This window comes from Perognathus longimembris, chromosome 4 (assembly GCF_023159225.1).
Source record: "Perognathus longimembris pacificus isolate PPM17 chromosome 4, ASM2315922v1, whole genome shotgun sequence".
Taxonomy (NCBI): domain Eukaryota; kingdom Metazoa; phylum Chordata; class Mammalia; order Rodentia; family Heteromyidae; genus Perognathus; species Perognathus longimembris.
Genome location: NC_063164.1, coordinates 91171215 through 91198708, shown reverse-complemented (window position 1 = coordinate 91198708; position 27494 = coordinate 91171215). Strand labels below are relative to the sequence as shown.

General features: G+C 45.2%; 1 protein-coding gene across 1 annotated transcript in view; it reads right to left on the bottom strand.

Annotated features, from left to right (window-relative positions):
* Myo7b (myosin VIIB) overlaps positions 1–26769 on the bottom strand; it is a 75667-nt gene extending 48898 nt beyond the window's left edge. Inside the window, exons 1-9 of the mRNA XM_048345648.1 lie at positions 26633–26769; positions 17618–17659; positions 14497–14607; positions 13420–13572; positions 11965–12149; positions 11099–11220; positions 7287–7429; positions 4933–5046; positions 1666–1819 (exon numbers count right to left, since the gene is read on the bottom strand). Of these exons, the coding sequence (XP_048201605.1) occupies positions 1666–1819; positions 4933–5046; positions 7287–7429; positions 11099–11220; positions 11965–12149; positions 13420–13572; positions 14497–14607; positions 17618–17635 (1000 nt within the window). The 5' untranslated portion in view covers positions 17636–17659; positions 26633–26769. The remainder of the gene's footprint in view (positions 1–1665; positions 1820–4932; positions 5047–7286; positions 7430–11098; positions 11221–11964; positions 12150–13419; positions 13573–14496; positions 14608–17617; positions 17660–26632) is intronic.
* Between the last annotated feature and the right edge of the window lie 725 nt (positions 26770–27494).

The following is a 27494-nucleotide window of genomic DNA, read 5'->3' as shown; positions in this document are numbered from 1 at the left end:
TGAGGATCATAGTTTGAAGCCAGCAGGAAAATCTGTGAAACTTTATTTCCAATTAATCACCAAAAAGCCAGATGTGGAGGTGGGGCACAAAGGGGTATAAATGTCAGCCTTGAGTAAAAAAATCTAAGGGAGAATGCCCTGACCCAGTACTGGCACACACAAACAAAACAACACAGGGTGTTGAAATGAGTAAAGTCATTGCCTTGTGATAGCAATGACAACCAAACAGACCCAACTCACATGGGAGCCAAGCATCTGTCCTTTTGGATAAGATGATGTTTTCTCTAGAGATAACTATGCTCCTGACTTTAATAGAAATTACTTCCATGCTTTCTTGTCATTTTTTTTAATCACCTCTGTAGAGTCTCCACACAGCATTTAGTTTTACTGTATTTCCCTGGCTGAAGTGCCCAGTGTGGCTGATAGATAGCAAGTCCTCCCCTCTACCCCACTACTTACCTGGAATAGGTTTTCTGATGTAGTATAAAATAATGTGTATCTCACTGTCTGCTCCAAAGCAGTTTCTTGAAAGTTGTCTTTCCTATTGTTCTAAGGGGATGCCTCCCATTAGTTCTAGAACCTGCCACAATCTCTCCAAATACTGCCTGTTTTCTATTAGAGCTCCTGTAAAAGATTTGCTGTGTTTTTCATTGCTTTTTTCAAGTTGTCCACCTTTTGTGTCTCCTGTAATCTCACAGTTTATTTTGACTTTTTCTTTAGCTCAAACATTGCCTTGACTACTAAATATAGCCACATTTTTAATGTTAGAATTTCCATGTGGCACCTTTAAAAATATGCAATCATGTTTTAGGCTTTCCAGTTTCCTGTCCAAAATTTCAAGCTTGTTGCTTCCTTTTCTTGAACACAGCAGTCAAGAGGCACTCTGTGTTCTATATCCACTAATGACAATATATTTGTGAATCTATTTTGTTGTTATTGGTGGTGGTGGTGGTGGTGGTTGTGGGGCTTGAACTCTGGGCCCGCACTGTCCCTGAGCTTTTCAGCTCAAGACTAGCACTCTACCACTTGAGCCACAGAGCCACTTCCAGTTTTCTGGTGGTTAATTGGAGATAAGAGTCTCACAGACTTTCCTCCCAGGGCTGGCTTTGAACCTCAATCCTCAGATCTCAGCCTCCTATGTAGCTAGGATTTCAGGCCTGAGCCAACAGCTCCTGGCTGTGAATCTATTTCTATTGTTATTATTCTATTATTATTCTGTTGGTTGTTGCTCATGATATCTTTTTCCTTGTTACTATTTATTTCTGGCTGCATGCTGGATGTCATGTTTGGATGATTGGAAGGAATCATCAGTAATAGATTTCTGGCATTTTCTTGCAGAGGCAATTGTCAGCAATTTCTGTGAAGTACTTGGTTAAATCAGATCATGGTGATACCTGGATTTGTTTACCCTGACTAATGACCTTGAGGTATTCCAGCTAAAAAGTAGAGGCTATTGACCATGGTCTCTACTTTTGGGGGTTCCCCTGAAGCATCCTGAAATCACATTTTTCAGGTGTATTTTTCTAGGACAAGGTTGGACCACATGGATAGTGGGCCCTTTGGGTGCGCTGCCCCTCTGCTGCTGCTCCTCTGCCTCCAACCCCCGGGAGATGTCCTTTGTTGCTCCCATCCCCCACTGTTCTTCTGTGGGAGCACAGAGTTTACCCATAAACTCCACATTCCCTAGGTGGAGGATGGCGGCCAGCAGCTTGCTGATGTCCCAGTTCTCAGAGTCGGAGAATAGGAGGATCTTCATGGCTGAGCGAATGTGGGCATAGTCTTTGGCGTCATTGAGCCCCTCATAGGACGTGCAGTTCCCCTACAGGATAAGATATCTCAGCCAGTGGAGTCAGTCCAGGGCCCACTTCCTCTATCCAGGGGCCATCAGGGTCAAGTCCCACGAGGACTCAACAGAAGACCCTCTAAAAAACATAACTCTAGGGTATTAGTGGACCCTGAAAAGCCACATCCAGGCACAGGTTGAGAAAACAGGTAAGAGTAGCTGGGTATCCATGTTCCAGGGCTTTAATCCTAGCAACTCAGGAGGCTGAGATCTGAGGATCACAGTTTGAAGCCAGCCCAGGCAGGAAAGTCCATGGAGACTCCAACTAACTACCTAAAAGCCAGAAATGGAGCTGTAGCTCAAGTGGTAGAGCACTAGTCTTGAGAAAAAGAAAAAAAAATAAACACTAGGGACAGTGCCCAGGCCCTGAGTTCAAGCCCCAGGACAACAACAAAGAGAAGTGTTCCCAGAAGCAGAGCCCCAATCCCATGGATATGACATGCCAGGGCCTTGTTGCCAGTGGAGGCAGTTTTCTTCTATGTCTCTTGGAAACCCTGTGGGCTCTCAGTCCTTTTTCATTTCCAGTCCTGGGGACTTGAACTCAGGGCCCGGGCACTGTCCCTGAGCTTTTTTTGCTCAAGGCTAGCACTCTACCACTTGAGCCACAGTGCCACTTCTAGCTTTTTCAAGGAATTGATCCCAGGGTTCATACATGTTAGGCAAGCACTCTGCCACTCAGCCACCTTCCCAGCCTTCTCATTTCTTTAATGCAAAGGCTATTTGCCAAGCCCTGAGTATTTGCTGGGAATTTAGAAATGGTGAGCCCCAATCCTGCCCAGCTGCTTTGTATCCAGGATGGACAGGAAGGAAGTAAATGACTCTATCACAGCTATTACTGGTGCTGAGACCAAAGAGGCATGGGGCAACTCCACTGAGAGGTGGAAAGAGGCCCTCTGGAGGAGGTGTCTGAGCTGACCCCTCAAGGAGATCCTCAAAGCAGCATAGGCTGGAGAATGGCTTCAAGGCAGGTCTCAGAGACAGGGACTTTGAGGAAAAGTCATGTCTAGGAGCTTGAATTTCCACTAATTAATTGTCATGAGAAGGTGACATGATCAGCTTTGTACTATAAGATGTTCCCCTCAGATGCAGGTGGATGACAGATCAGAGGTCAAGACTGGCCACATGGGACCTCATGAAAAGATGACTGCCATGTTTCAGTAATGGACTGATGAAGACTTGCGACAGTGACCTCAAGACAGAGAGTCATACAGAACAGAGATCCACTTCCTTGTCAGGTAACTAACAAGGTGCCCCCACTACCTTAGAAAGGAAGACACACTTATAAGCAGGAGCAAGGCCTTTCTTTCTGAGAGCTGGTGTCCTAAAGGCAGGGCAGGAGCAGGAGGCTTTGATGATTCTCCATGGCCCACAGCACAGGGACCCCTTTGTGGATTAAGAGAGGACCAAAGGAAATGGGCTCACAAGGAAGGCCCAGGGGCTCTGCTTAGACACTCTGTCAAGGACAGGTCTCTGACCATCAGCAAATTGTTTTCAAATAGAAGGAACTGATGTGGAGGAGGAAAAGAGGACCCTTGTTCCAGCCTCCATAACAGGTAAGAGTAGCTGGGTATCCATGTTCCAGGGCTTTAATCCTAGCAACTCAGGAGGCTGAGATCTGAGGATCACAGTTTGAAGCCAGCCCAGGCAGGAAAGTCCATGGAGACTCCAACTAACTACCTAAAAGCCAGAAATGGAGCTGTAGCTCAAGTGGTAGAGCACTAGTCTTGAGAAAAAGAAAAAAAAATAAACACTAGGGACAGTGCCCAGGCCCTGAGTTCAAGCCCCAGGACAACAACAAAGAGAAGTGTTCCCAGAAGCAGAGCCCCAATCCCATGGATATGACATGCCAGGGCCTTGTTGCCAGTGGAGGCAGTTTTCTTCTATGTCTCTTGGAAACCCTGTGGGCTCTCAGTCCTTTTTCATTTCCAGTCCTGGGGACTTGAACTCAGGGCCCGGGCACTGTCCCTGAGCTTTTTTTGCTCAAGGCTAGCACTCTACCACTTGAGCCACAGTGCCACTTCTAGCTTTTTCAAGGAATTGATCCCAGGGTTCATACATGTTAGGCAAGCACTCTGCCACTCAGCCACCTTCCCAGCCTTCTCATTTCTTTAATGCAAAGGCTATTTGCCAAGCCCTGAGTATTTGCTGGGAATTTAGAAATGGTGAGCCCCAATCCTGCCCAGCTGCTTTGTATCCAGGATGGACAGGAAGGAAGTAAATGACTCTATCACAGCTATTACTGGTGCTGAGACCAAAGAGGCATGGGGCAACTCCACTGAGAGGTGGAAAGAGGCCCTCTGGAGGAGGTGTCTGAGCTGACCCCTCAAGGAGATCCTCAAAGCAGCATAGGCTGGAGAATGGCTTCAAGGCAGGTCTCAGAGACAGGGACTTTGAGGAAAAGTCATGTCTAGGAGCTTGAATTTCCACTAATTAATTGTCATGAGAAGGTGACATGATCAGCTTTGTACTATAAGATGTTCCCCTCAGATGCAGGTGGATGACAGATCAGAGGTCAAGACTGGCCACATGGGACCTCATGAAAAGATGACTGCCATGTTTCAGTAATGGACTGATGAAGACTTGCGACAGTGACCTCAAGACAGAGAGTCATACAGAACAGAGATCCACTTCCTTGTCAGGTAACTAACAAGGTGCCCCCACTACCTTAGAAAGGAAGACACACTTATAAGCAGGAGCAAGGCCTTTCTTTCTGAGAGCTGGTGTCCTAAAGGCAGGGCAGGAGCAGGAGGCTTTGATGATTCTCCATGGCCCACAGCACAGGGACCCCTTTGTGGATTAAGAGAGGACCAAAGGAAATGGGCTCACAAGGAAGGCCCAGGGGCTCTGCTTAGACACTCTGTCAAGGACAGGTCTCTGACCATCAGCAAATTGTTTTCAAATAGAAGGAACTGATGTGGAGGAGGAAAAGAGGACCCTTGTTCCAGCCTCCATGGCCCAGCTAGAGCTAGGGTGTTTCTGCAGCTGTAAACCAAGGCTTAAACTGGCTTTCTTCTTTTCTCTGTTCACTATTGAGGAGCTGGAAGCGGGGGGGGGGGGGGGGGGGGGGGGAGGAGGGGGTGGCGGCTCACCATGGTCAGGTAGTGATACTCAGAAGGTGTTCCTAGGCCCAGCAATGACTTCTCCTCTGCGTTCATTCCCATGAGCATGCAGTAGAAAATGTGATAGTTGCGTTCCTCTGGAGCCTGGAAAGGAAGATATTCACAGAGATTGTAAGCAAGACTGCTGACTTTCACTAGGCTTTTGGGGCTGTCATGGCTTCAGCTCTAAGGTCTCCTACCCAGACATGTCTCAGGCATTAGTGCAAGAGCCAGCTTTTATCCTTGACCTGACATGTCCTGTATGTCCTGTAAGTGTATGGGGGCGGGGTAGGGGTTCTGGCACTGGAGTTTGAACTCAGGGCCTTGTGCTCTTGCTTAGCATTTTTGCTCAAGGCTGGTGCTCTACCACTTGAGCCACACCACCACATCCAGCTTTGTACTGGCTTACTGGACATAGAGTCTCCAGGATTTTTCTGCTTTGTCTAGCTTTGAACCTCTATCCTCAGAATTCAGCCTCCTGAGTAGTTAGGATTACAGACATGAGCCACCAGTGCCTGGCTGTGTCTGGTCATTTGGTCACACCTCCTAGCATGGAAGCGGTCATGCACAAAGCCACCTGAGACTTTCTGACTCCCCATCCCATGTTCTTTACAACTACCTCAGTGACTCCCTGGAGAGCTGATACACATGGACTTACATGGGCCCTATGGGATGTCCCTTAGCACTTTTGCTCAAAGCTAGTGCTATACCACTTGAGCCACGGCTCCACTTTGGCTTTTTGGTGGTTCACTGGAGGTAGGAGTCTAACAGACTTTCCTGTCGAGGTGGCTTCAAACCATAATCCTCAGATCTCATCTTCCTGAGCAGCTAAGATTACAGACGTGAGCCACCAGTGCTCAGCTGTCCCTTGGAGTTTTTTTTTTTGCCCAAGTTTGGCACTTGAGCTACAGTTCTGCTTCTGGCTTTTTAGTGATTAACTGGAGATATGAGTTTCATGGACTCTCTTGCCCAGACTTGTCTTCAAACTAAAAACCTCAGATCTCTGCCCCTTGAGTAGTTAGTATTAAGTGTATGAGCTACCAGCACCTGGCTTTGTAATTTCAAAACTAGGTATTAATGTATCCCTACTGTACAAATTCAAACCATCTGAAATGTATAGTGCTATGAGAGTTCTTTCCACCTTGCCCTTCTCCTCCTCAAAATTTCCCCCATTTCCTCCCCAGAAGCCCTGGAAGGTCTGTGTTCCTTCCAGACATCTTCAATATATTGAATATATTGAATATATTGAATATATAATAATCTGTAAATCATTCTTTTCTTTTATAAAATGTTTTATATAAAATGTTCTACTTCCTTTGTACTTATCTGTTTCTTGGTGATTCGTGTACACAGGCTTTCTCTTTTGTTTTTCAAACTACCCAGCATTCCACAGTATAGACATGTCATAGTGTGTGTGTGTGTGTTTCTGCACATGGTGCTAAGGATAGACCCAGGGCTTTGCTCATGCTAAGCAGGTATCCTACCAGTGACCTATACCTCCAGCCCAAGCTATGACTTGTCAGTCTCTGTCTCTGGACAAGGCTTGTTTCTAACCTGCTTTAGAAGCTTCTCATTTGATTTGGGATGTCATTTTAGATGGTAAATTCTATGAACTCAGCACCACTATGTAAGAAAATGTGGATCTCTAGGAAGGCAACACACTGGTCTCAGAGAGACTGCCACATAGTAGCTATGAGATACAGGCCAAACTGTTCACAGAACCTATCTGGACTCAGTTTCTTCATCAGTAGAGACCGCCCTCTTGTGGTGGTTGTGAAGGTTGGGCAGGATAGTGCCTGGAGTGCCTCGCACGGGTGCTGAGGGGAGGAATGTGCACTAAATGTTTTCCCACAGTGCCACACTCAGCAATGTCCCCTCTGTCGGGTTTCCTGCTTTGGGCTGTTGTGTCCATGCACATGTGTGCATGCACACACCTGTCTTAGGTTTTGCACCATGTTACCAAAGCCCCCCACCCCAAGGTCAAGACTACACTGGTTCTTCTGTTTGGGTGCCACACACAGGATCCTTCCCTGCCCAAGGACCCCCTCCCCTGCCCACAGAACCCCCTCCCCTGCCTACGGGCCCCCTCCCCTGCCGGTGGACCCCCCCTTACCTGTCCACAGGATCCACTCCCTTGCCCACAGAACCCCCCTCCTCTGCCGGTGGACCTCCCTCCCCTGGCAGCAGGACCCCCTCCCCTGCCCACAGGGCCCCCTCATCTGCCCACAGGACCCCCTCCCTTGCCCACAGAACCCCCCTCACCTGCCCGCAGGACCCCCTCCCCTGCCCGCAGACCCCCATCCCCTGCTCACGGGCCCCCTCCCCTGCCCGCAGGCCCTCCTCACCTGCCGGCAGACTCGGGACTTCTCCAGAAGGAAGTGCTCAATGCGCGCGCCCTCGATTACGCCTCTGGGGGTGAAGTAGATGTCGATGTACTTGCCAAAGCGGCTGGAGTTGTCATTGCGCACGGTCTTGGCGTTTCCAAAGGCTGTGAGCAAGGAGCACTGACAGTGAGGGGCCAAGAGGAGAGCATTTACCTGACCTTGCAGGCCAGTTTCAGGGTGTGACCTGGAATCGGGACCGGGAAGGTGGAGGGGCAGCGGTGGCACCAAGGATCAGAGTGTACAGGGAAGGCTAGGCGAGCAGGCTGTGGTCTACATGATGGATGCCAGTCAGCAGAAACTCAGCAGGAGGTATACAGAGATCATGAGAGTGCGTGGCCAGGTGGCACAGAGGTCTAGTGTCAGGCCCAGAATATGCCTGATGGATGCCAGTCAGCAGGAGAGCAGCAGGAGGTGTACAGAGACAGTGAGAGGGAGCGGCCAGGTAGCACAGAGGCCTAGTGTCAGGCTCAAAATCTGGGGGTTCTTTCTGCAGGCGCTGGAGAGGCCTGCAGGCTTCTGAATGTGGAGGCCGATGCTCAGCATCCGGGAAGAGGCTGGGATGGACAGTGAGCTGGTAGGAGGACTGGTCCCTCAAAGGACCTGGGCTTCTCTTTGGATTGTTGCTGGGAATGTAATCCTCTGCCTCCCCCAAAACGCTCATATTCCTTAGAATCTCTCTGTGTTATTTGGTTGACCATACACATTTCCACATGTACACACATGACTAAAACAAAATGCGAAGTACTGGAGCTGAACACAGCACACACTTGTAATCCCAGTACTTGGGGGAGGCAGAGGCAGGAGTTTTTAAAGATTGAGGCTGCTTGGGCTACATCAGGGACTATGTTTTAAAAAGAAAATCACTGCTGGTTCTTACCAGAGTATGTTCTACTCTGTGATATTTCATTTGTTCTAAAAGACTAATTTCATTACCCACTAAAGATATATTTTGAAAATACCATTAGATTAGTCCCATGAATGAATAGTGTATCTTGGTGAAATTAGTTTAGGAAATATTGCATTTTCTTCCTTCCTCCCTCCCTCCCTCCTTCTCCCTCTCCCACTCCTCCCTGTCTTTCTTTCCTTCTTTCTTTTCTTTTCTTTCTTTTTTGTGCCAATCCCAGGGCTTGAACTAAGGGCTTAGGTGCTGGTGCTGAGGTTTTGTTTGTTTGCTCAAGGCTAGCAGTCTACTACTTGAGCCATTGCTCCATTTCTGGTTTTCTGGTAGTTTGTTGGAGGTAAAAGTCTCATGAACTTTCCTGCATGGACTGGCTTTGAACCACAGTTCTCAGATCTCAGCCTCCTGAGTAGCTAGGATTATAGGTGTGAGCCACTGGCACCTGGCTTCACTCTGTCTTGTCTCTGTCTTTCTCCCTCTCTCCCCCAGAATCTCAAAGCTCAATGGATTCTCTGAGAAGTACCAGGTATAAAACTTAAGTATTCTGGGGACTGGTGTCTCACACCTGTATTCCTAGCTACTCGGGAGGCTGAGATCTGAAGATCATAGTGTGAAGCCAGCACGGGTAGGAAAGTCTGTGAAACCCTTATCTCCAATTAATGACCAAAAAGCCAGAACTGGAGCTGTGGCTCAAGTAGTGGAGCACTAACCTCGAGTACAAAAATCTCAGGAACAGCACTCAGACCTTGAGTTCAAGCACCAAGACTGGTGTGCACACACGCAAGCACACACATACACACACACACACACACGTTTGTTTAACACATTGAGCTGACTATGTATCTCAAGAAAAGAATCTGATGAAAGACTTCTTTTTTATCAAAATGGGAAAGCTGATTTTATCAAACAAAGGACCTAGAATAGCTTAGTTGGAAAAAAGAAAGAAAGAAATGTGAGGACACATACTGCCTGACTGCAAAACTTCTTGTAAAGCTAATAAGTTTGGGCAATGCTCTGTTAGAACAAAGGACAGATAAAGAGCTGCTGAACAAATAGAAATCCAGAAATAGACCAAACTATGTATAAACAATTGATTTTAGCAAGTCAAAAGAGAAAGGTCTCTGACAAGCAGAGTGAAACTCTTGGATATCCACATGCAAAAATGCAGGGAATGGAAAGAAGGAGAGAGGAGAAAAGAGAAGACAGAAAGCAAGCAGAAGAAAGACTTCTCATACCTTACATCACTGGAACAAAAACAAGACCAAACTGTATCATAAAACTAATTGTAAGGGGCTGGGAATATGGCCTAATGGTAAAGTACTCACCTCGTATACATGAAGCCCTGGGTTCGATTCCTCAGCACCACATATATAGAAAAAGCCAAAATGGGTGCTGTGGCTCAAGTGCTAGAGTGCTAGCCTTGAGCAAAAAGAAGCCAGGGACAGTGCTCAGGCCCTGAGTTCCAGCCCCAGGACTGGCAAAAAAAACAGAATAAAATAAAAACAAATCGTAAGACCTTAAAAATTACAAAATATTTAGAAGAAAACATGGAAGAAGACCTAAGGGTTTGATAAAAAATTTCTTAGACATCATACCAAAAGTATGATTCATAAAAGAAAATTAAATTATTTAAACTAAATAGCAGCCTTCTGCTGCTAAGCTAAGAATATCACCAGGTCTGCAGGGGGATTTCCCTACCCAAAAGTACTTTTTCTCCTCTTGCCTTGCCCAAGTGTCCATTCCTGTCTGAAGGCTTGTCTCACCCTTTTCTGACTCTTCCTTACCACCCCACAAACCACTTATAGAAACACAGCTACTTCTCCAGCATTTCCAAAATGGATTTGAGGGGACTGGGAATATGGCCTAGTGGCAAGAGTGCTTGCCTTGTATACATGAAGCCCTGGGTTCAATTCTTCAGCACCACATATGTAGAAAACCGCCAGAAGTGGCTCTGTGGCTCATGTGGTAGAGTGTTAGCCTTGAGCAGAAAGAAACCAGGGACAGTGCTCAGGCCCAGAGTTCAAGGCCCAGGACTGGCCAAAACAAACAAACAAACAAACAAACAAAATGGATTTGATCTCAGACTCCTTTTTTTTTTTTTACAGTCACAGAAAAGTCAGAATTCAATTTTATTTCACATTGATAGAAACCGTGAAAAACATTTAAATATTCCCACATCACAGCACATTTCACTGGAATATTTCTTGCCATAAAGACCTTACTGATTTGTGTAACTGAAATAACTATGTTCTTCAAGGCAAATGATTGTTTAAATTTTCAAATCCAGACACAAACATATGGCTTCATTATTAACATCCTATGTAGTCCATTACTAAATTCCATGATCAACTAGCACCCATTTACAAAGATGCATTCTTAACATTGTTTTGGTCAGTTGGAATACAGAAGAAAAATTAACATTGTTCAGAAATATCAAGCATACACCTTTGCTACATATTAAACTGTGGGATAACTACACAGTAGTATGGGGTTCTTATCTTTATTACCCATAATTTGTTCTTAAATAATTTTTACTGGTAATCCAGACATTTTGGCTACTTAAAAATCAAATGATTACTATTTGTATTGTTCAAAAGACCTTTTTTTGTGTGCTGGTACTAAGGACTGAACTTAGGACCTGCGTGCTGTCCTTTAGCTTTTCGGCAAAGCTCAGACTCCTTTTTAAGATGACCGCTTTTTATATCCTATGGAGAACACATAGTGAAAACTTATAAAGCCACCAGTCTACCCCCTTCCTGGAAGCGCCACACTCCTAGCCACTCCATTCTTGTCCCTACTGAAAGGCTACTTCCTGCTGAAAGGCTAACACCCCAAGTTCTGGGGCAGAGAGTGAGTACCTAGGATGACCTCTTACCTTCCAGAATGGGGTTGGCCTCCAGGACCTGCTGCTCAATCCACGAATGCTGGCCACTGACAATGGCCAGAAACTGTAGGATGAGTTTGGTGGTCTCTGTCTTCCCAGCCCCAGACTCCCCACTGCCAAGAGAGGATAGGGACATGACGTCAACATGAGAACAGCTTTCCATCAGACACCGAATTCTCCTGCTTTGGGGCCAGACTCTCAAGCTGACCCTTTCCCCAAGCAGAAGTTCCACCATTTGCCTTAAAATCCCCTTTTGGGTCTCAGATCGTCTGTGTTGCAAATTACTCAAGTGTTTGTCTTTTCTTCCTACTAAGCTATGAGATCCTTGGCCCAGCAGATTTGGCTCATGCCCAGTGTCACCTAAATATGTGAATGAAGAAGAAGACTCATTGTCTTGCAAATGAATGTGACAGTTAGAAGCAGACTCTCAGAGTCCACTCCCTAGGCAACACCTCCCCCAAGACCTCTATACTTCCAAATTTGCATAATGAACCCTCAAAATCCCTTAGCCAGCTGCAATTTCTGGCCAATTTTGCTCTCTTTTCTTGCACTTTTTTCAAGTTTCTCAAAGACAAACGTTGTTTCCTCTGAAATTACAACCTTTGGGTTTTGGGGTTTTTTTGCAAGGGAGGTACTGGGATTTGAATTCAGAATCTTCTACTTGCTAGGCAGGTGCTCTATCACTTAAGTCAGGCCCTCAGCACTTTCTTTACTTTTTCTTTGGCTTGCCTAACTGAATGTGTGTCCTGGAAAAGGATGTTCACAGTAGAATGAGAAGAGCTCCTATCATACCCGCCTGGAGATGCACAGAGGCAACCCTGACCTGAAAGCCCCAGGAACCTGAGTCTGAGTCCCACCTGATGACACAACACTGGTCCCTCTTGTTCTTCTTCATGTTGAAGTAGCAGCTGTTGGAGATGGCAAACACATGTGGGGGCAGCTCACCCACATGGCGGCCATAGTAGAGCTGTACCTGCTCTGTGGTATAGAGGGGCAACATCTGGAATGGGTTCACTGCCACCAGGATGGAACCTGTATATGTCTGGAGAAGAGTAGCACGTTAGCACCCTCTGCACAGCAGAGCTGCAGCCCCAGTCCAGCTCCCTCAGGGTTTAGTGGGGTCTGACTCTGCTCAGCTTGGAAAGCTAGCTTCCCTGGTGAAGCTCAATCAGCTCCACAGGAACACAAGCTTCTTTGGACCCATTTCTAGTAAGATGAAAGGGGTAGAACCCTGTCTGGTTCTTAGAAGAAACTCATCACAAATGAGCCAAATGTGTGAAATGTGTTTTGACCTGCATCCCATGGAGGTCTCCATGAAGGCTGGCTGACACAGACAGCCCTCATCGATCCCAACCACATGTCCTATGTACTCCAGGTTGCTGGTCCCACCTGTTCCCCAGGAGCTCCCACTAGGCCTAGCTGCTCCTTTGAATGTAGAGCCTGGTCTTCAAGGCTATGAAAGCTGCATATAGGATACACAGAGGAATGCTTAGGTGGGAAGAGTGAGATCAAGGTGTCTAATTGTAGTCCCGGAGTTCTGATGCACATTCGGCCATAGCAGACACAGCTCACCTCATCTTTTCCTTTCTCTGGCATCTCTCCTTCTTTCTTTTAGTCTTCCCTTCTCTTCAGGGTCTCCAACTCACTCCTGGCCTCCTCTGAGCAGATCAGAGGGCAAAACATAGCTAAACTGGCTGCTTCTCCAGATCAGGCAGGAGAGGCAGGCAAGGACTTCCCTGGCTACACCCACTCAAGCCTGACTCTGATTGTCCCTGGGTACTGGTGTCAGTGTTAGAACCCTGTCTTTCTTGGGGATCTGGGTGCCCTGGGGCCAGAACAGGGCAACTCCATTCATTGTTAAGTTTAAGAAAAGGGTCTGCATTTCTTCACATGGCCCCTCTCAACTGGTTGTGGAAGGGGACTCTGAAATCCCAGCTGTTGTGAGACTTGCTCTCAGAATGGCCAGAGCCTTCTGTCAGTATCCCTGTCTGTACAACATGCCTAGGAATTGGGGACAAAAGGCCATACCCACACCACAGTCCTTTAGTGTTCACTCAGCCTGGCAAAGCAGGCCTGTGCACAAAGACAGAAGGAGCAGCATTCACTGAGCACCTATTGGATGCTACATTCTGTGTCATCACTATGCATCAGCATTTCATCTTCAAGAATGTAATGCACCTGGTTCTTTCCATTTGGAACAGAGACAGAAAACTTTGCCCACTAAACTCAGTAAGGACATGGGGAGCTGTGCCTGGCTTCAGAGTTCTAAGTGCATTGTTTTTTCCCCCGCTAGACACAGGGTAGGGACTCACGTAGATGTTGTTTTGCTGGTAGCGGATGAAGAGGTTGTGCACCATGCCTGCCTCATTCAGGTCCCCCAGGCGGATCATGTCATCCACACCCTGGACTGAGTTGGGATGCATGAGACTGAGGGCATCAAAGTTCTCTGCTGGGATCCAGTGTTCCTGGAAGGACAGGCACAGAGTCCCCTGAGCAGTGGCCTCCACATACGCCAGCTTCCCATACCCCTTAGGAGTGAGGTGACCTTTGGGAATAACAGATGAGCTGGCCAGGGGCTGGTGGAGAGTCTCTGACAAGGCTCAAACTGTGGAGAACCTCAAAGGACAGCTGTGACAAAATCAATTCCATCTATGGCATCAATTCCATCTATGGTCAGCACCTGCCTAAGGCCCAGGGTCCAGGTGTAGCTAAGGGTGAGAGGGGGACTTCAGCTGGGGGCAGAGGAACAACTAGCTAGGAGCTAGATTTAGGGACAGGTTGCAGCTGGGGCCTTCTGATTATTGGAATCAAACATGAAGTAGAATGAGTGTAAGACTGTTTTTTGAAAAACACTAGCATTAGGCAAATAGAAGATACTATTGTTACTATTTTACTTTCTATCATCTGGAGCACCTAGGCTGTGTTTGCATGTGCTTCTCCTGCATTCCCTAACTGGGCAGGGAATTTGGCCTGAGATGAAGTTAAATGACCATCTGGCCATGTGCCCTGCAGATCCTGCCTCCTCTCTGCCCTTGGCTGCTGTTGCCTCTTCCAGGTAGATGAGCTTCCTGCCTGCAGAACTCCCACCTGTGCATATTGCCTCTTCTTCTCCCTCATTCACATTCTTCACCTAGCTGTCATTTACACATGAGCTTTGGGCCCTCCCTCCTCCCTGTCTCAGTCTTTCTCCATCTTACCTCTTCCTGTTCCCCTTGTACTCTTCAACTCTTCAACAAGTCCCAGGATAAATATACTGTGCACAAGGACAGGGCTCTACTACCAAGTGTCTGCTACTGAGGGCTTAGGAACCCCTGATGCTTGAAAGAGAGGGAGGAGGCTCTAGGGCCCTGAGGGAAGCAGAAATCTGATAGGACACTGCAAATACTGACCTTGCCCTCATCATCTTCAACCAAGATCTTGCCTGGCTTTGTTTCCTTGATGATGCCTCCAATGGCCACGGTAGTCTTGGTGGAGGAAGAATCCAGCCATACATGGTCACCCTGCAGGACAGAGAGGAATCACTGTTCTCCACTCCCTCTGTTGCAAAAGACTTACCTGCCCTGGAGCTGTCACCTTCAACCCAAACTTCAGTAGCTGGGGCTCATTGCTCCCTCCACTGCTGTCTCCTCTCCTCCCTTTTCTGCTTCCCTTTGCATCTCTTCTAAGTCCTTGTCACCTGCAATGCTCACTGAATATTCTCTGTCTCTATCCTACCAGGGACATTAAGCTCACCAAGAACAGGATATCAGGAGATCAGCCTTCTTCACAGCCCCTCTCACAATGGAACACACACACACACACACACACACACACACACACACACACTCTTTTTATGAAGTCAACAAGGAAGAGTGGTTTAGAGAGAAGATTGCTGCCTCTCACTTGAGAACAGCAGCAAAAATGTTGGAGTAGATACAGAATTTTAAATACAAGCTCACTAAGCTTCTACCCTTTATTCAGCCACCATTTGGATCTGCAGAATCCACCTGTGAGTAAGACCATCCTTCAAAGTAGATATAGCAGGCCCACAAAAAACCTGTGAGCAACCTCCAGCAATATTTTTCCAAACTCTCCTTCAAACTCTCTTTCGACTGTTGAACTAACGCACTCATTAAGGCTTTGCCTTAGTTAAACTTTAACAGGGGAAGCAGATACATTGACCTTGGTTTGAGCACTACATATGTATACACGTATCAAAACATTACATAGTATTAAAATAAGGATACTGGGTCTAAGTAACAATGTCTTGTTCTCACCGGCCGCCATCCTGGTGCCTTGCTGGGTGGTGGGGGCTTTTCACCCAGCTCTGAAAAGCCTGGAGGTGAGAGAGGCCATTCTTTGAACTGCAGATGCATCATGCTGTTTAGCCCCAAGAAAGCTTTACTACAGAGAATGCTGGCCCTTGATTATTCTCCTAGATGGTTTGGTTTGCTAGCTACTGAGTATTTCCCTATATGGTTTGGTTTGCTCTCCATGAGGATTCCCCTATATGGTTTGTTTTACTTAACATTTTTGTTAAGACTTGATTCCCACCCCAAGCATGTGGATTTTGTCTTTAAAAGCTTTGTGTTAACAGCATTCGGGGCTGCAGGTTTTTGAGACAGGAGTTCACCCGTAGGCACACCGGCTTCCTAATAAAGACTCACAATTCGACCTCTCAAAATGTGGCCTCTGATCTGGGAATGTGGCTTAGTGGTGGCGTGCTTGCCTATCATGCACAAAGCCCTGGGTTCGATTCCTCAGCAGCATATAAATAGAAAAAGCTGGAAGTAGCACTGTGGCTCAAGAGGTAGAGTGCTAGCCTTGAGCAAAAAGAAGCTCTGGGACAGTGCTCAGGCTCGGAGTTCAAGCCCCAGGACTGACAAAAAAAGAAAAAAAAAGAAAAGGAAAAGTTTATCTGTTTCTCATGACTGAATTCCTGCATAACAAAATCTCATTAATATATACAGTTTTTTATATATCAGTTAAAATTAATCTGAAAACAAACTAAGACAAGACAGATTAAGGACAGGAAACTGAAGCATGGTAAAGGACATCCAGGAATTAAAAAACTCGGAATCTTTACCCATCAACTTCCTTTAAGATTAAGGGACGACGGGCTGGGAATATGGCCTAGTGGCAAGAGTGCTTTTGCCTCCTACACATGAAGCTCTTGGTTCGATTCCCCAGCACCACATATATGGAAAATGGCCAGAAGGGGCGCTGTGGCTCAGGTGGCAGAGTGCTAGCCTTGAGCGGGAAGAAGCCAGGGAAGGTGCTCGGGCCCAGGACTGCCCCCCCACAAAAAAAAAAAAAAAAAAAAAAAAAAAAGATTAAGGGACAAAGATATTTTTAGGGGAAAATGAAGCAGGATAGACTAGGGAAAATAAGGTGAATGGCAGCCAGGAATCTAGAAATAGTATATTTAGAAACATGGCACTATCTTCTTTGTTTTAACCTGTGCATTCACTCCTTCATAAGCTTCAGTATTAACACAAGGGGAAAAAAAAACAAGCAAACGTAGCTTTCTCCATCTGACCTTGCCTGCTGGCCCTAAACAGTGGGTTCTAAGAACCCAGAAAGGACACCACAGAAAAGACATGTATCCTGGAGAAGCAAATACTTGGAAAATGGCTCCTCTTGGCACAAAGTACAAAGGATAAACATTTGTAGCAGGATTCGTTCTCTCAAGGATAAACACAAGTTTTAAAATATATGGCAGGATGTATTCTTTCCTAAAAGGGATGTCCATACATAATGGTCATATATTTTAAGTATGGGTCCGTCTCAAAGCCCCTGAGCCCAAGTGGTAAAAAGTATAATACCAAGAGTGATTAGGAGCAAAGATAGAATCTATCTGCATAACTTTAAGTGAGACCCTGACTTTATCATATAAATAACCCTGATGTCAAAGAGCCGCATATGTCTTTCTCCCTTTGAGAGTACCCACACTCTGTTAGAGTGTGTCCCTGCCTTTTTGTTTGTCTGGTTGTCTGCTTGCCTGCTTGCTTACTTATAATGAAGCTCTGCCAAGTTTTCTTACCGCTGTAACTTGTCCAGAAATTCTTATTCAGTGATCAAAGTCAAGGATCCTAAGTGGAGTCTTTATCTTTAAAGGGCAACTTGACAAACATTCACCTGTATCTGGTGATATGCTGAGTGGAAGGAGTGTGATGTAGACCCCAGAGTAGTGTTTTGGCCTGGGGTCTGAGTCACACCCTGTCCCATGGCATCCAGTCACCTATTTTCCCTGCGCAGGCTCCCAGAAAGGATCATAATGAAATGACAAATGAGAACTACCCTTTTAAGCCTTCACTATAAGTGAGATCCTTATGTACATACATGTGACCACCTTGAGATGCCAAAAGGTTGCTAAACTCATTTTCCTTTGCCAATAGAATACTTTTCATTCCTCAAACTCTTTTGTCTCTGTGATATTCCTTCTAAGGTTTCTCTCTTTTTCTTTCCTTGGAAATAACTGAACTCAGCCTTAGACTTATATAGCCTAAATCAAATAAATGCATTTCTTACCAGTCTGAACACTGCCATCCTGGGCCAGCAGCTCCCTGTGGCCTGTAAGTGGGAAGAAAGCAGAATATCAGCATGCAAGTACTAGATACTCTTGTAAGGATACCACAAGATTGCATTAGGCCCACCTTAATGGCCTTGTTTCATTTTGGTCATCTCTTTAAAGACTTCTTTTCTTCCTTCCATCTTGTCCACCCTCCTTCCTTCCTCCCTTCTCTCTCTGTTTCCCTGTCTCTTTTTCTCTCCATTTTTTTGGTACTGGAGTTTGAACTCAGTGCTTTAGATAAGCTCTTTTACCTCTGTGTCAAACTGCCAGCCCTAAAGATCTTATCTCTAAATACATATTCTGAAGTCCTAACTGGACTTCAACATATGAATCTTGAGAGCATTCAGTTCAGTCCTAGCCTGCTCCAGAAGGCCTTGGTAAATGACTCCAGATCAGCTTATATATTAGAACAACTGTATGTTTCTCTAGTACTTTCCAGTACCCATGGGAGGGATGTCACAATGAGGGAGGATATTAAGAGGATACCACTCTGGTGCCCCCCCATTCTATAGGTGAGACCGTGGAGACTGCAAAGGATTGGTCAGGTGTGGTGTAATCCAAGATACCTGAGAGACAGAGACTGGAGGATACATTTTGAGGACAGCCCTGGCCAAACAGCAAGATTCTACTTCAACAAGTAAGCTGGTGATGGTGGTACACAAGAGGCCATAGGTAGAATTACATTAAAACTATCTGAATGACATTGAGGGCTTCATCTGCACATGGCTCAGTTTCAAATATTGTATACTCATGACCTCATTTAATTCTGATAACAGCTATCATCATCCCCTTTTAAGATGAGAAAACTGATGCTAAGGAAACATCTAGTCAAAGGCAATACCACTAATAAGTATTAGACCCAGAATTGAAGTCTCTCTTATTTGATACATAATTTCATTTATTTTTTAACAAAATATGTAAAACTGCTTAATTGTTGAAAATTAAAAACTGATCTTAGTAAAGCATTACTAAAAAAAAACTATCTGAAAAATATCTAAAGCAAAAAGAACTAGGGGAGTTAGGAAACCGGAGGAGAAAGGAACAGGCTAGACTTGATCTCAACAGACGAGGACTGTTTACTGAGGCATAGCAGTGAGGCGCAGCAACCTTTCTGCAGGATGAAGGTTGGGCAAGGAGATGAGCTTGGAGTTGGGCTTTTATGGGGTCTGAGAAAGGAGACAGAGATTACTGAAAGGCTATTAGAGGTGGGAGAGCAGGGATTTTCAGTTAGGTCCACAATGAGATGTTTATGGCCAGGCTCAAGTTGGATTGTCCTTCCTGTGTCAAGTACAACTAGACATACCTGGTTTTTGCCTGATGTCTGTATGCACCTGGGATAATAGAGTGGGGGTCAATCCTTCAAGGGGAATGGCTGAAGTGGGAGAATGCCTGCCTAGCAAGTAGGAGGCCCTGAGTTCAAACCTCAATACTGCCAGAGAGACGGGGGGAGGGTGGGAAAGGAAGAAGAAGGAGAAGGAGGAGGAGGGTAGGAAGAAGGAAAGTGCCATCTTGAGAGGGAGCCTATTGTTTGAGACTGAACTATGAACTACTCTAGGGAAAGAATGATATTGTACCATTCATAATTACATTAAGCAAAGTAAGCCAGATCCAAAGAAACATAGGTTGCATGGTTTCCCTCATTTGTGGTAACCAGAATGTGCCTATAAATATATAGAAATGCACACTGAATAATTTAAAGAATACACTCAGGCATGATAAATTATACAGGTCTCTAGACAGTCACACAGGGAGGCAAAAGAAGGAAATGCATAGGAGCAGATCACAAAGGCTCAATAGCTATGTGCCATTTTTATTGTTGCAGTTGTCACTGTTTTTGTTGTCTTTTCCTTTTGTCTTATTTTTTAGTTTGTCTTTAGTTTATTTGTCTAAGGAGGGCACAGGGTGGAACAAAGGGTAAACAAATACAACAGGAGTGCTCACTAGACACTATGTGGAAAATGAACTGTACATCTTGTGAGTGGGGAACAAGAGGGGAAAAACAGAGAGAGCAAGGGAAGGGGAGACATGGTTCTCAAAGGACTGTATTCTGATTGTACCTGACTCATGTAACTGTAACCACTCTGTATATGACCTCTACAATAACAATAAAATATATTAAAATAAAAATAAGTCTTCTAGTGCCTATAGTAAAATCAGAGACAGGCTAAATGATCTAGTGATATACCTGAAGCTCTTAGAAAGACAAGAATAAGCCACAGCCAATATTAGTAGATGGAAAGAAACAATAAAGGCCATGGAGGAAATTGAATGGAGACTAAAAGAACAATGTAAGGATTGATTAATGAAATATAGAATTGGTTCTTTAAAAAGATCATCGAGGGCTGGGAATATGACTTAGTGGTAGAGTGCTTGCCTAGCATGCACAAAGCCCTGGGTTTGATTGCTCAGCACCACATAAATAGAAAAGGCTGAAAGTGGTGCTGCAAGTGGTAGAGTGCTAGCCTTGAGCAAAAAGGAGCTCAAGAACAGTGCTCACATCCTGAGTTCAAGCCCCAGAACTGGCTAAATAAATAAATAAATAAATAAAAAGAGCATCAAGATTGGCAAACCCTTAGCTCAACCAAAAGAGAGAAGACCAAATTATTAAAATTTGAGAGGATATACAAATACTCCTGATATAAAGAAGCTCATTAGACAATATTTTCCAAAACTTATATAGAAACTCTAGACTAGATGGATATATTTCTAGATACATATGACCTACCAAAACTGAACCAAGAGATTATGAAAAATCTAAATAGATCTTTAATGAGCAGAAATAAGGAATGTCTCAACAAAGGGATATAATAGGAAGAAAGAAGTAATAAGAATTTCTCAACAAAGTCGAGGATTGGACTATTTTACTTCTGAATTCTACCAAGACTTTAAAAAACAAACACCAACAGTCCTCAAACTTTGCCATAAAATAGAAATGGCAGGAATTCTCCCAAACTCATTCTATGAAGCCAGTCACATATTAATATCAAAAGTGAAATGAGTAAACCAAAAAGAATAGACCAATTTCCCTGATAACTATATATGAAAACTATCAATACAATATTTACAAACCAAATTTAATAACATTTAAAAAGATCGTATGCTACAAGTTACTTTTGTTCCGAAAATGCACAGATTGTCCTACATGTGCAAAACTAAGTACAGTACAGCACATAAATTGAATCTGGGACACATGATCTTTTAATAGATGCAGGAATAAACCTTTGACAAAATTCAACATTTCTTCAGGATAAAAGTAGTGAAAATCTAGGAACAGAAGAAACCTGTTTCAATATAATAAAGGCTAAATCTGATAAACCTGTAACCAACATTGTACTGAGTGGGGAAAAACTGAATCCACTTCATCTGAAGCCAGGAATGAGATTACTTAATATAGTACTTGAAGTATGAGGCAAACAGATAGACAGACAGATAATCTGCTAGATAAACTGATACAGATAGAGACAAAGACAGAACTGAAGGGATACAAATTGGAAATTAAGAAGTTAATCATGCCTATTTGCAAATAGTCTGATCCTATATTTAAAAGTCCTGAAGGGGCTGGGAATATGGCCTAGTGGTATAGTGCTTGCCTCATGTACTTGAAGCCCTGGGTTTGATTCCTCAGCACCACATATATAGAAAAGGTCAGAAGTGGCACTGTGGTTTAAGAGGTAGAGTGCTAGCCTTGAGCAAAAAGAAGCCAGGGACAGTGCTCAGGCCCTGAGTTCAAGCCCCAGGACTGACAAAAAAAAAAGTCCTGAAGGACTCCACCAGAAAACTCCTAGATCTGATAAATACACTCACAATTGGGTTCAGGTGCTATGGCTCCCTGTAGGTTCATGAAGTGACAGTCTGTTTAGCTTCATCTTCAACTCATTCTCCTAGACCTGGCCAACTGTTCCTTTAGCTTCCCCTATCTAAGGGATGGAGTCTGTTGCTCTGTGCTCCCAGCAGATCCTATGCAACTCTCAAGAATAACCCTCATGGGCTGGGAATATGGCCTAGTGGCAAGAGTGCTTGCCTCCTACACATGAAGCTCTCAGTTCGATTCCCCAGCACCACATATATGGAAAATGGCCAGAATGGGCGCTGTGGCTCAGGTGGCAGAGTGCTAGCCTTGAGCAGGAAGAAGCCAGGGACAGTGCTCAAGCCCTGAGTCCATGGCCCAGGACTGGCCAAAAAAAAAAAAAAAAAAAGAATAATCCTCACCACCCTGCATTGAAATGTGAGGCTTACGTCTATCCAGAGAATCTTTCCTCAAGCTGTCAGCCTGCCCAGAGATAGCCTGAAACACACAGGCCCACAGAAGACCCCTTTCATCCTAGAGATAGCCCTTAAGAAAGTCTCTTTAGTTCTAGAGACAAGCTGTGGGGCACCTCCCTCTCAGATAGCCCTTGAGACACTCTTCTCCATCTTCTACAGGCAGCCTTTAGAAGCCCTCCTGGATTTATTGTGACTGCAGATGCCATTCCTCCTTTGTGCCCACTTTTTGATCTTCCACTAGAGAGCTGGACTTCTCAGAGACTGACTTACTCCAAACTCGAGGGCAGCATTACTCTGCCACTGATTGTACTTCTGCACTAGTCTGTACTACTGGGAAGTGTGGAATAAATTGATCATGGATACCTTGCAAATGTATGGGGCTTTCTTTTTTATTGTAAAGGTGATATAAAGAGGGGTTACAGTTACATAAGCCAGGTAATGAGTACATTTCTTTTTTAACAGTCACCCCCACCCTTATTCTCTCCCAGATTTTCCCCTTCTGACTCCCCCTCCTCCAACGTTGTACAGTTCATTTCCAACATGGTGTCTAGTGAGTATCACTCCTGAGTTGGTCCAACCTTTGTCTGTATAGGGCTTTCTAATGTGTGTTTTGTTTGCTAATCTTTCCCCGGCTGTATCATCTTTTCTTCCCCTCAGTTTTTTACTCTCCTCTCTTTCTCACTTATTTTAGATTCTGTGCTGGTATTGGTATATCTGTAAGCAATTTCAAACAACTGTTTTGTTTGCTCTTCAAACAAGGTAGGCAGTAGATGGAAGAGAAATTGATAAAGTATTTATGAAACCAAAAGGAAATGACTTTGTAGTCATGTTTTCTGCTTTTAATAAGAAGCTAGTTTAGTCCTACATGTGCTACATGCTTCATTTTATGTTTGTAAAAATTATTTGCTGAAGCCTCCAAATGCATAAACTGCTGGGTTCTTACTGCTGTATGATCTTACTGGAGGGTGGTCATCAGCCCCTCAACCATGTATCTGCAAGTGCAAAAGGACACATGCATTCCCAAGTGCTGACCCCAGTGTGAAGAACAAAGATCAAATGAGACCTTTGCAGAAATCCTGAATCAGGCACAATTACCACCAGTTCATGTCTTTGTGAACATCAAACAAACTATAAAAAAATTTTCCCAACATCTGTTTGAAGAGCCAGTCCAGGAAATACTACCCATACACAGGCACAATAAAGCCTTGTTCAGTTTGTATCACTTGCATCTGTGGTCTCTATCTTAGATTGAGAAAAATAAAAAGACAAAAAAAAATCCACCTTGGACAGATGGGCAACATATATACTTGTGTATTCCACTTTTCCACTGCAGTGGGGTTCCTTTTCAGAATCATAGCACTCTCCCCCCAGTCTCCCAGAACAGAGACTCTTATGCTGGCACCATGCTAAACATTTCCAGTAGTTGCTTATTAATTTAATCCACACAACAACCTCTTCAAGGTAAGGCTTAACTTCACAACCATGGGTTAAACCACACTGATGACAGAGTTAGGATTTGAATTCAGAGCTGTCTCTAAAGTCCTTTTTTATCCTACGTCTCTCTCCTCAGTTTGACTTGGTAGGGCCACACTCTCCAAGATGGTACACTAGTTACATGAATTTTAATTTAAATTAAAATTCAGCTCCTCAGTTTTACCAGCTACACTTAGAGCTCTCAGTGGCTGTATGTGGCTGGTGGCTATTATTTGAGACCATAAAGCATTCTGACCATTGTGGCAAGTATGGGTCAAATGTGGCTTGTCACCTCTGAATCGCATATTGAAACTGAGTCCTCTTGGTGAGTTATTGAGAATGTGTTTGGAGGTTTGGGGTTAGTAGGTGATTAGGATCAGGTAATATCATCATGGGAGTCCCCATGAAGCCTGATGACTTATAAGAAGAGTGAAGGGGGCTGGGAATGTGGCTTAGTGGCAGACTGCTTGCCTAGCCTGCATGAAGTCCTGGGCTTTATTCCTTTGTACCACATGAACAGGAAAAGCCAGAAGTGGCTCTGTGTCTCAAGTAGCAGAGTGCTAGCCTTGAGCAAAAGGAACACAGGGACAGTGGGCCCAGGACTGACAAGAGAAAGAAAGAGAGAAAGAAAGAAAGAAAGAAAGAAAGAAAGAAAGAAAGAAAGAAAGAAAGAAAGAAAGAAAGAAAGAAAGAAAGAAAGAAAGAAAGAAAGGAAGGAAGAAAGAAAGAGGAAGGAAGGAAGGAAGGAAAAAAGAAAGAAAGAAAAGAAAAGAAGAAGAAAGAAAGATCAGAGGACACAATTTTTTTTCTGTGCTGGTACTCGGGCTTGAACTCAGGACCTGGGCGCTGTCTCTGAGGATTTTTGCTCAAAGCTAACACTCTACCACTTGAGCCATAGCTCCTCTTCCAGTTTGTTGGTGATTAATTGGATATAGGAGTCTCACAGACTCTCCTGCCAAAGTGAATTTTGAAGCTTGATCCTCAGCTCTCAGTCTCTTAGGCATGAGACATTAGTGCCAAAGTCGCATGTGCTTCTTATCTCTTGCCATGTGATGCCTAGCACCACTTGAGGACTCTGCCAGGAAAAACACAGTCACCAGCCCTTTGACCTGATACTAGAACCATGAACCACAATCAACCTCTCCCCACCACTACCCTTAAAAAAAACATACAACTTAGCTGGGCGCCAGTGGCTCACACCTATAGTCCTAGCTATTCAGGAGGCTGATATCTGAGGGTCACGGATCAAAGCCAGCCCAGGCAGGAAAGTCCATGAGACTCTTACCTCCAATTAACCAACAGAAAACTGGAAGTAGTGCTATGGCTCAGAGTGGTAGAGTACTAGCTGAAGAGCTTTGGGATAGCACTGAAGCCCAGAGTTCAAGCCCCATGACTAACCAAAACAAACAAGCAAACAAAAAAAAACCAAACAAAAAAAACTTAACTGTGGCATTGGGTTATTAGCAACAGAAAGCATACTAAGATAGCAATAGAGAGTCCTCCAGTGTTTCTCTACACCTGCACAGGGTTTCTGCCAGGCACTAGCCAGTGTTCATGTTGAATGGGTCCTTTCTTCTAGCATCTTTGTGGATGGCATTTCCTTTTCCTGGACCATCCTCTGCTCTCCACTATTGTTCTTGTGCCTTTTTCTCCTTCAACGCCCACTCATGTTTTTACCACCTCATTCCCTCAGCTGCAAGACTTCTCATGGGCTCTTGATGCCTTTGGGGGTTCATGGGTCACTTCTTTCCACTACTTCACCAGTCCCACAGCTAGCAGTGAAGAATCTTGATCCACACAGCTTGATTAACTCAGGAGGTATAGAAGAGTCATTCTGTACCATTATATCAGATTGGAAAGCATAACTCCATCCCTGGCTGGCCTTCTGTCCCTACCCTCATCGCTCATTCACTTGTCATTCCTACGTGGCACTTATTCTCTGTTGAGTCCTGGCAGTACAGGCACAGTGAAATCCTAAGGAGACCCAGCCCTGGTCATCAAGGAGCTCATATCATAGTCTAGTGATTCCGAGAACATTGTTCTACCTAGCTTGATCTCAGTGTCCTCCTCCATGAAAATCATACAACTATTTCTTCTAGAGTGCATGTTATATGAATGGAGGAAGAATAAGGAAGCTAGAGACATTTAAGACAAGTAAAATGCAGAGCACTGTAAGCAGCTGGTATAGCTGCAAGGCTTTCTCACAGAGTCCTACACCGAGAGCCTGGGTCCTAAGCAGGTGTTTGTGGAATATCCCTTTGAGAAATATCACCTGAAGAGCAGGTAGCAGGGCCCAAATAGCTCTTGAGCTGAAGGGTTCACAGTGTTTGATGAGCTAGTGTGTTCAAGAGCCACATTCAGAGTTCTGGTTTTCTTCTAACTAAAATTCTGAACAGAGCTCCAGAATCTTGAGGATTAAGGCAAAATTCAATTCCATAGTTACAAAGTGGAACCTGAGGGGGAGTCCCACCTCCACCAACTTAAGAGATGTAGGATGGGAGCCCCACATTACCAGATGCCCAATCCTGGCCTGTCTCTCTTGACTTCTGTGTGTCAACTCCACCTCAGTGAAATGGGGGTATGTATAGCACATTGTGCTAGCAGCCCAGGGCCCCACAGGCTATGCCTCTCTTCTCAGCCACCCATATTCCCCCAACACTCCTAGCAGAAGGCTCTGAGCCCAGCTAGGCCTTGGCCTTCCACACCAGGGCCTAGGCCTTTCCAAGGCTGCCAAACACAATTTTCTAAGGTTTGTGTCAGCCAACCCAATCTCTAGAGACAACCCAGTTCTGTGTCATCTAGAGGGTTCCCTAAAGCCCTTTATTCAGTCTCTTGTCCATAAGGATGAGGCATTGCATCACCTTAGCCTGAGGAGGAATTGAGCCTCCTCCTATGACACAGTAGGACCTTGCTGTGGTTCCTGAGCTAGTCTCATCCCTCTAGCTGTGAGAAGGCAGCATAGCCCAGGCTTGTCTCAGTGTTCACCTTCCTAGAGCAGGAGGCCAATATATCTTTTCCTTCTCATATGCCTTTCAGAAAGGGCCTTGCAGCCCAGGGGACTAAACCTGACTGAGGTTTCTAGTGTCCAGGGTCCTCCACCAACCCTCCTCCCCACAAGCCTGTCCCACTGTTCTTGAGTCTGTGCCTCCTGATCTGCCACCTGCCCAAAGACCCTCCTCCTTCAGCTGGGCTCCTCCTCCTGCTCAGCTGGTGGAACCTGTCCAGGGTTCTCTTACCTTGTCAGGATGGGGTCCAGCTGCCTCTTTCCCCTCTGCCCTAGGCACCCAGAAGGAAATGGGAAAGGCAGCACCAAGACTCTGGTGTGGGATAGAGTAAGAGACAGCAGAAGTGGCGGAAGGGCACCAAGAGGAAATGGCTGAGTGCTCCTAGCCCACGTAATTTATTACAGGACTTTGTCCTCAGACTCCAAGCATATCCACTCCCACATGCCTCCCGCAGCCCCAGCCAGCACTGCCTCACAGCAGTCTCCTCTTTAACAGAACAGCGAATACTTGCTTCCTGGTGGCCATCAGGGTGTGTTCTCTGCACACCTGCTTCTGGCCAACAAACAAATCCTGGTAACAATTAGCTGATCATCCAGGCAGCTCCGCATCTTCCAGGGGTTCTGGGGGCTCCTAGGAAGCTCCTGCAGGAACTCTGCTCTCAACATCCCTGGGCTAATGGAAGGCTGTATGTAGCGTGGAATGTATTGAGTCTTTGTGAACTCCTAGCAATTCCTAAGTGGGTGAAGTATATTTTGTTATTCAGAAATCATAAGCCTTTGGCTAACACCTGACTATGCTAATGAGGCAAATTAGGCTGGCCCTTGATGGCCTCAGGGTGGGGCCAGTCACAAGAAGGACCATTTGAGTAGAGGGTTGGAACCTTCAGCCCCATTTACTGACCTCTATGAAGAGAAAACATGAACAACAAGATTACTTAGCTTCTAGGTAGCGGACATCAGGAGGTGCCTAGAGGGTGGCACTCAGAGCAGTGTGGGAGCCTTGTGTCCCTTCCTACATATCTTGCCTATCGATCTTTTCACTAGCTACTCATCTGTTTGTTTGGTTTTGTTTTTTTTTTGCCAGTCCTGGGGCT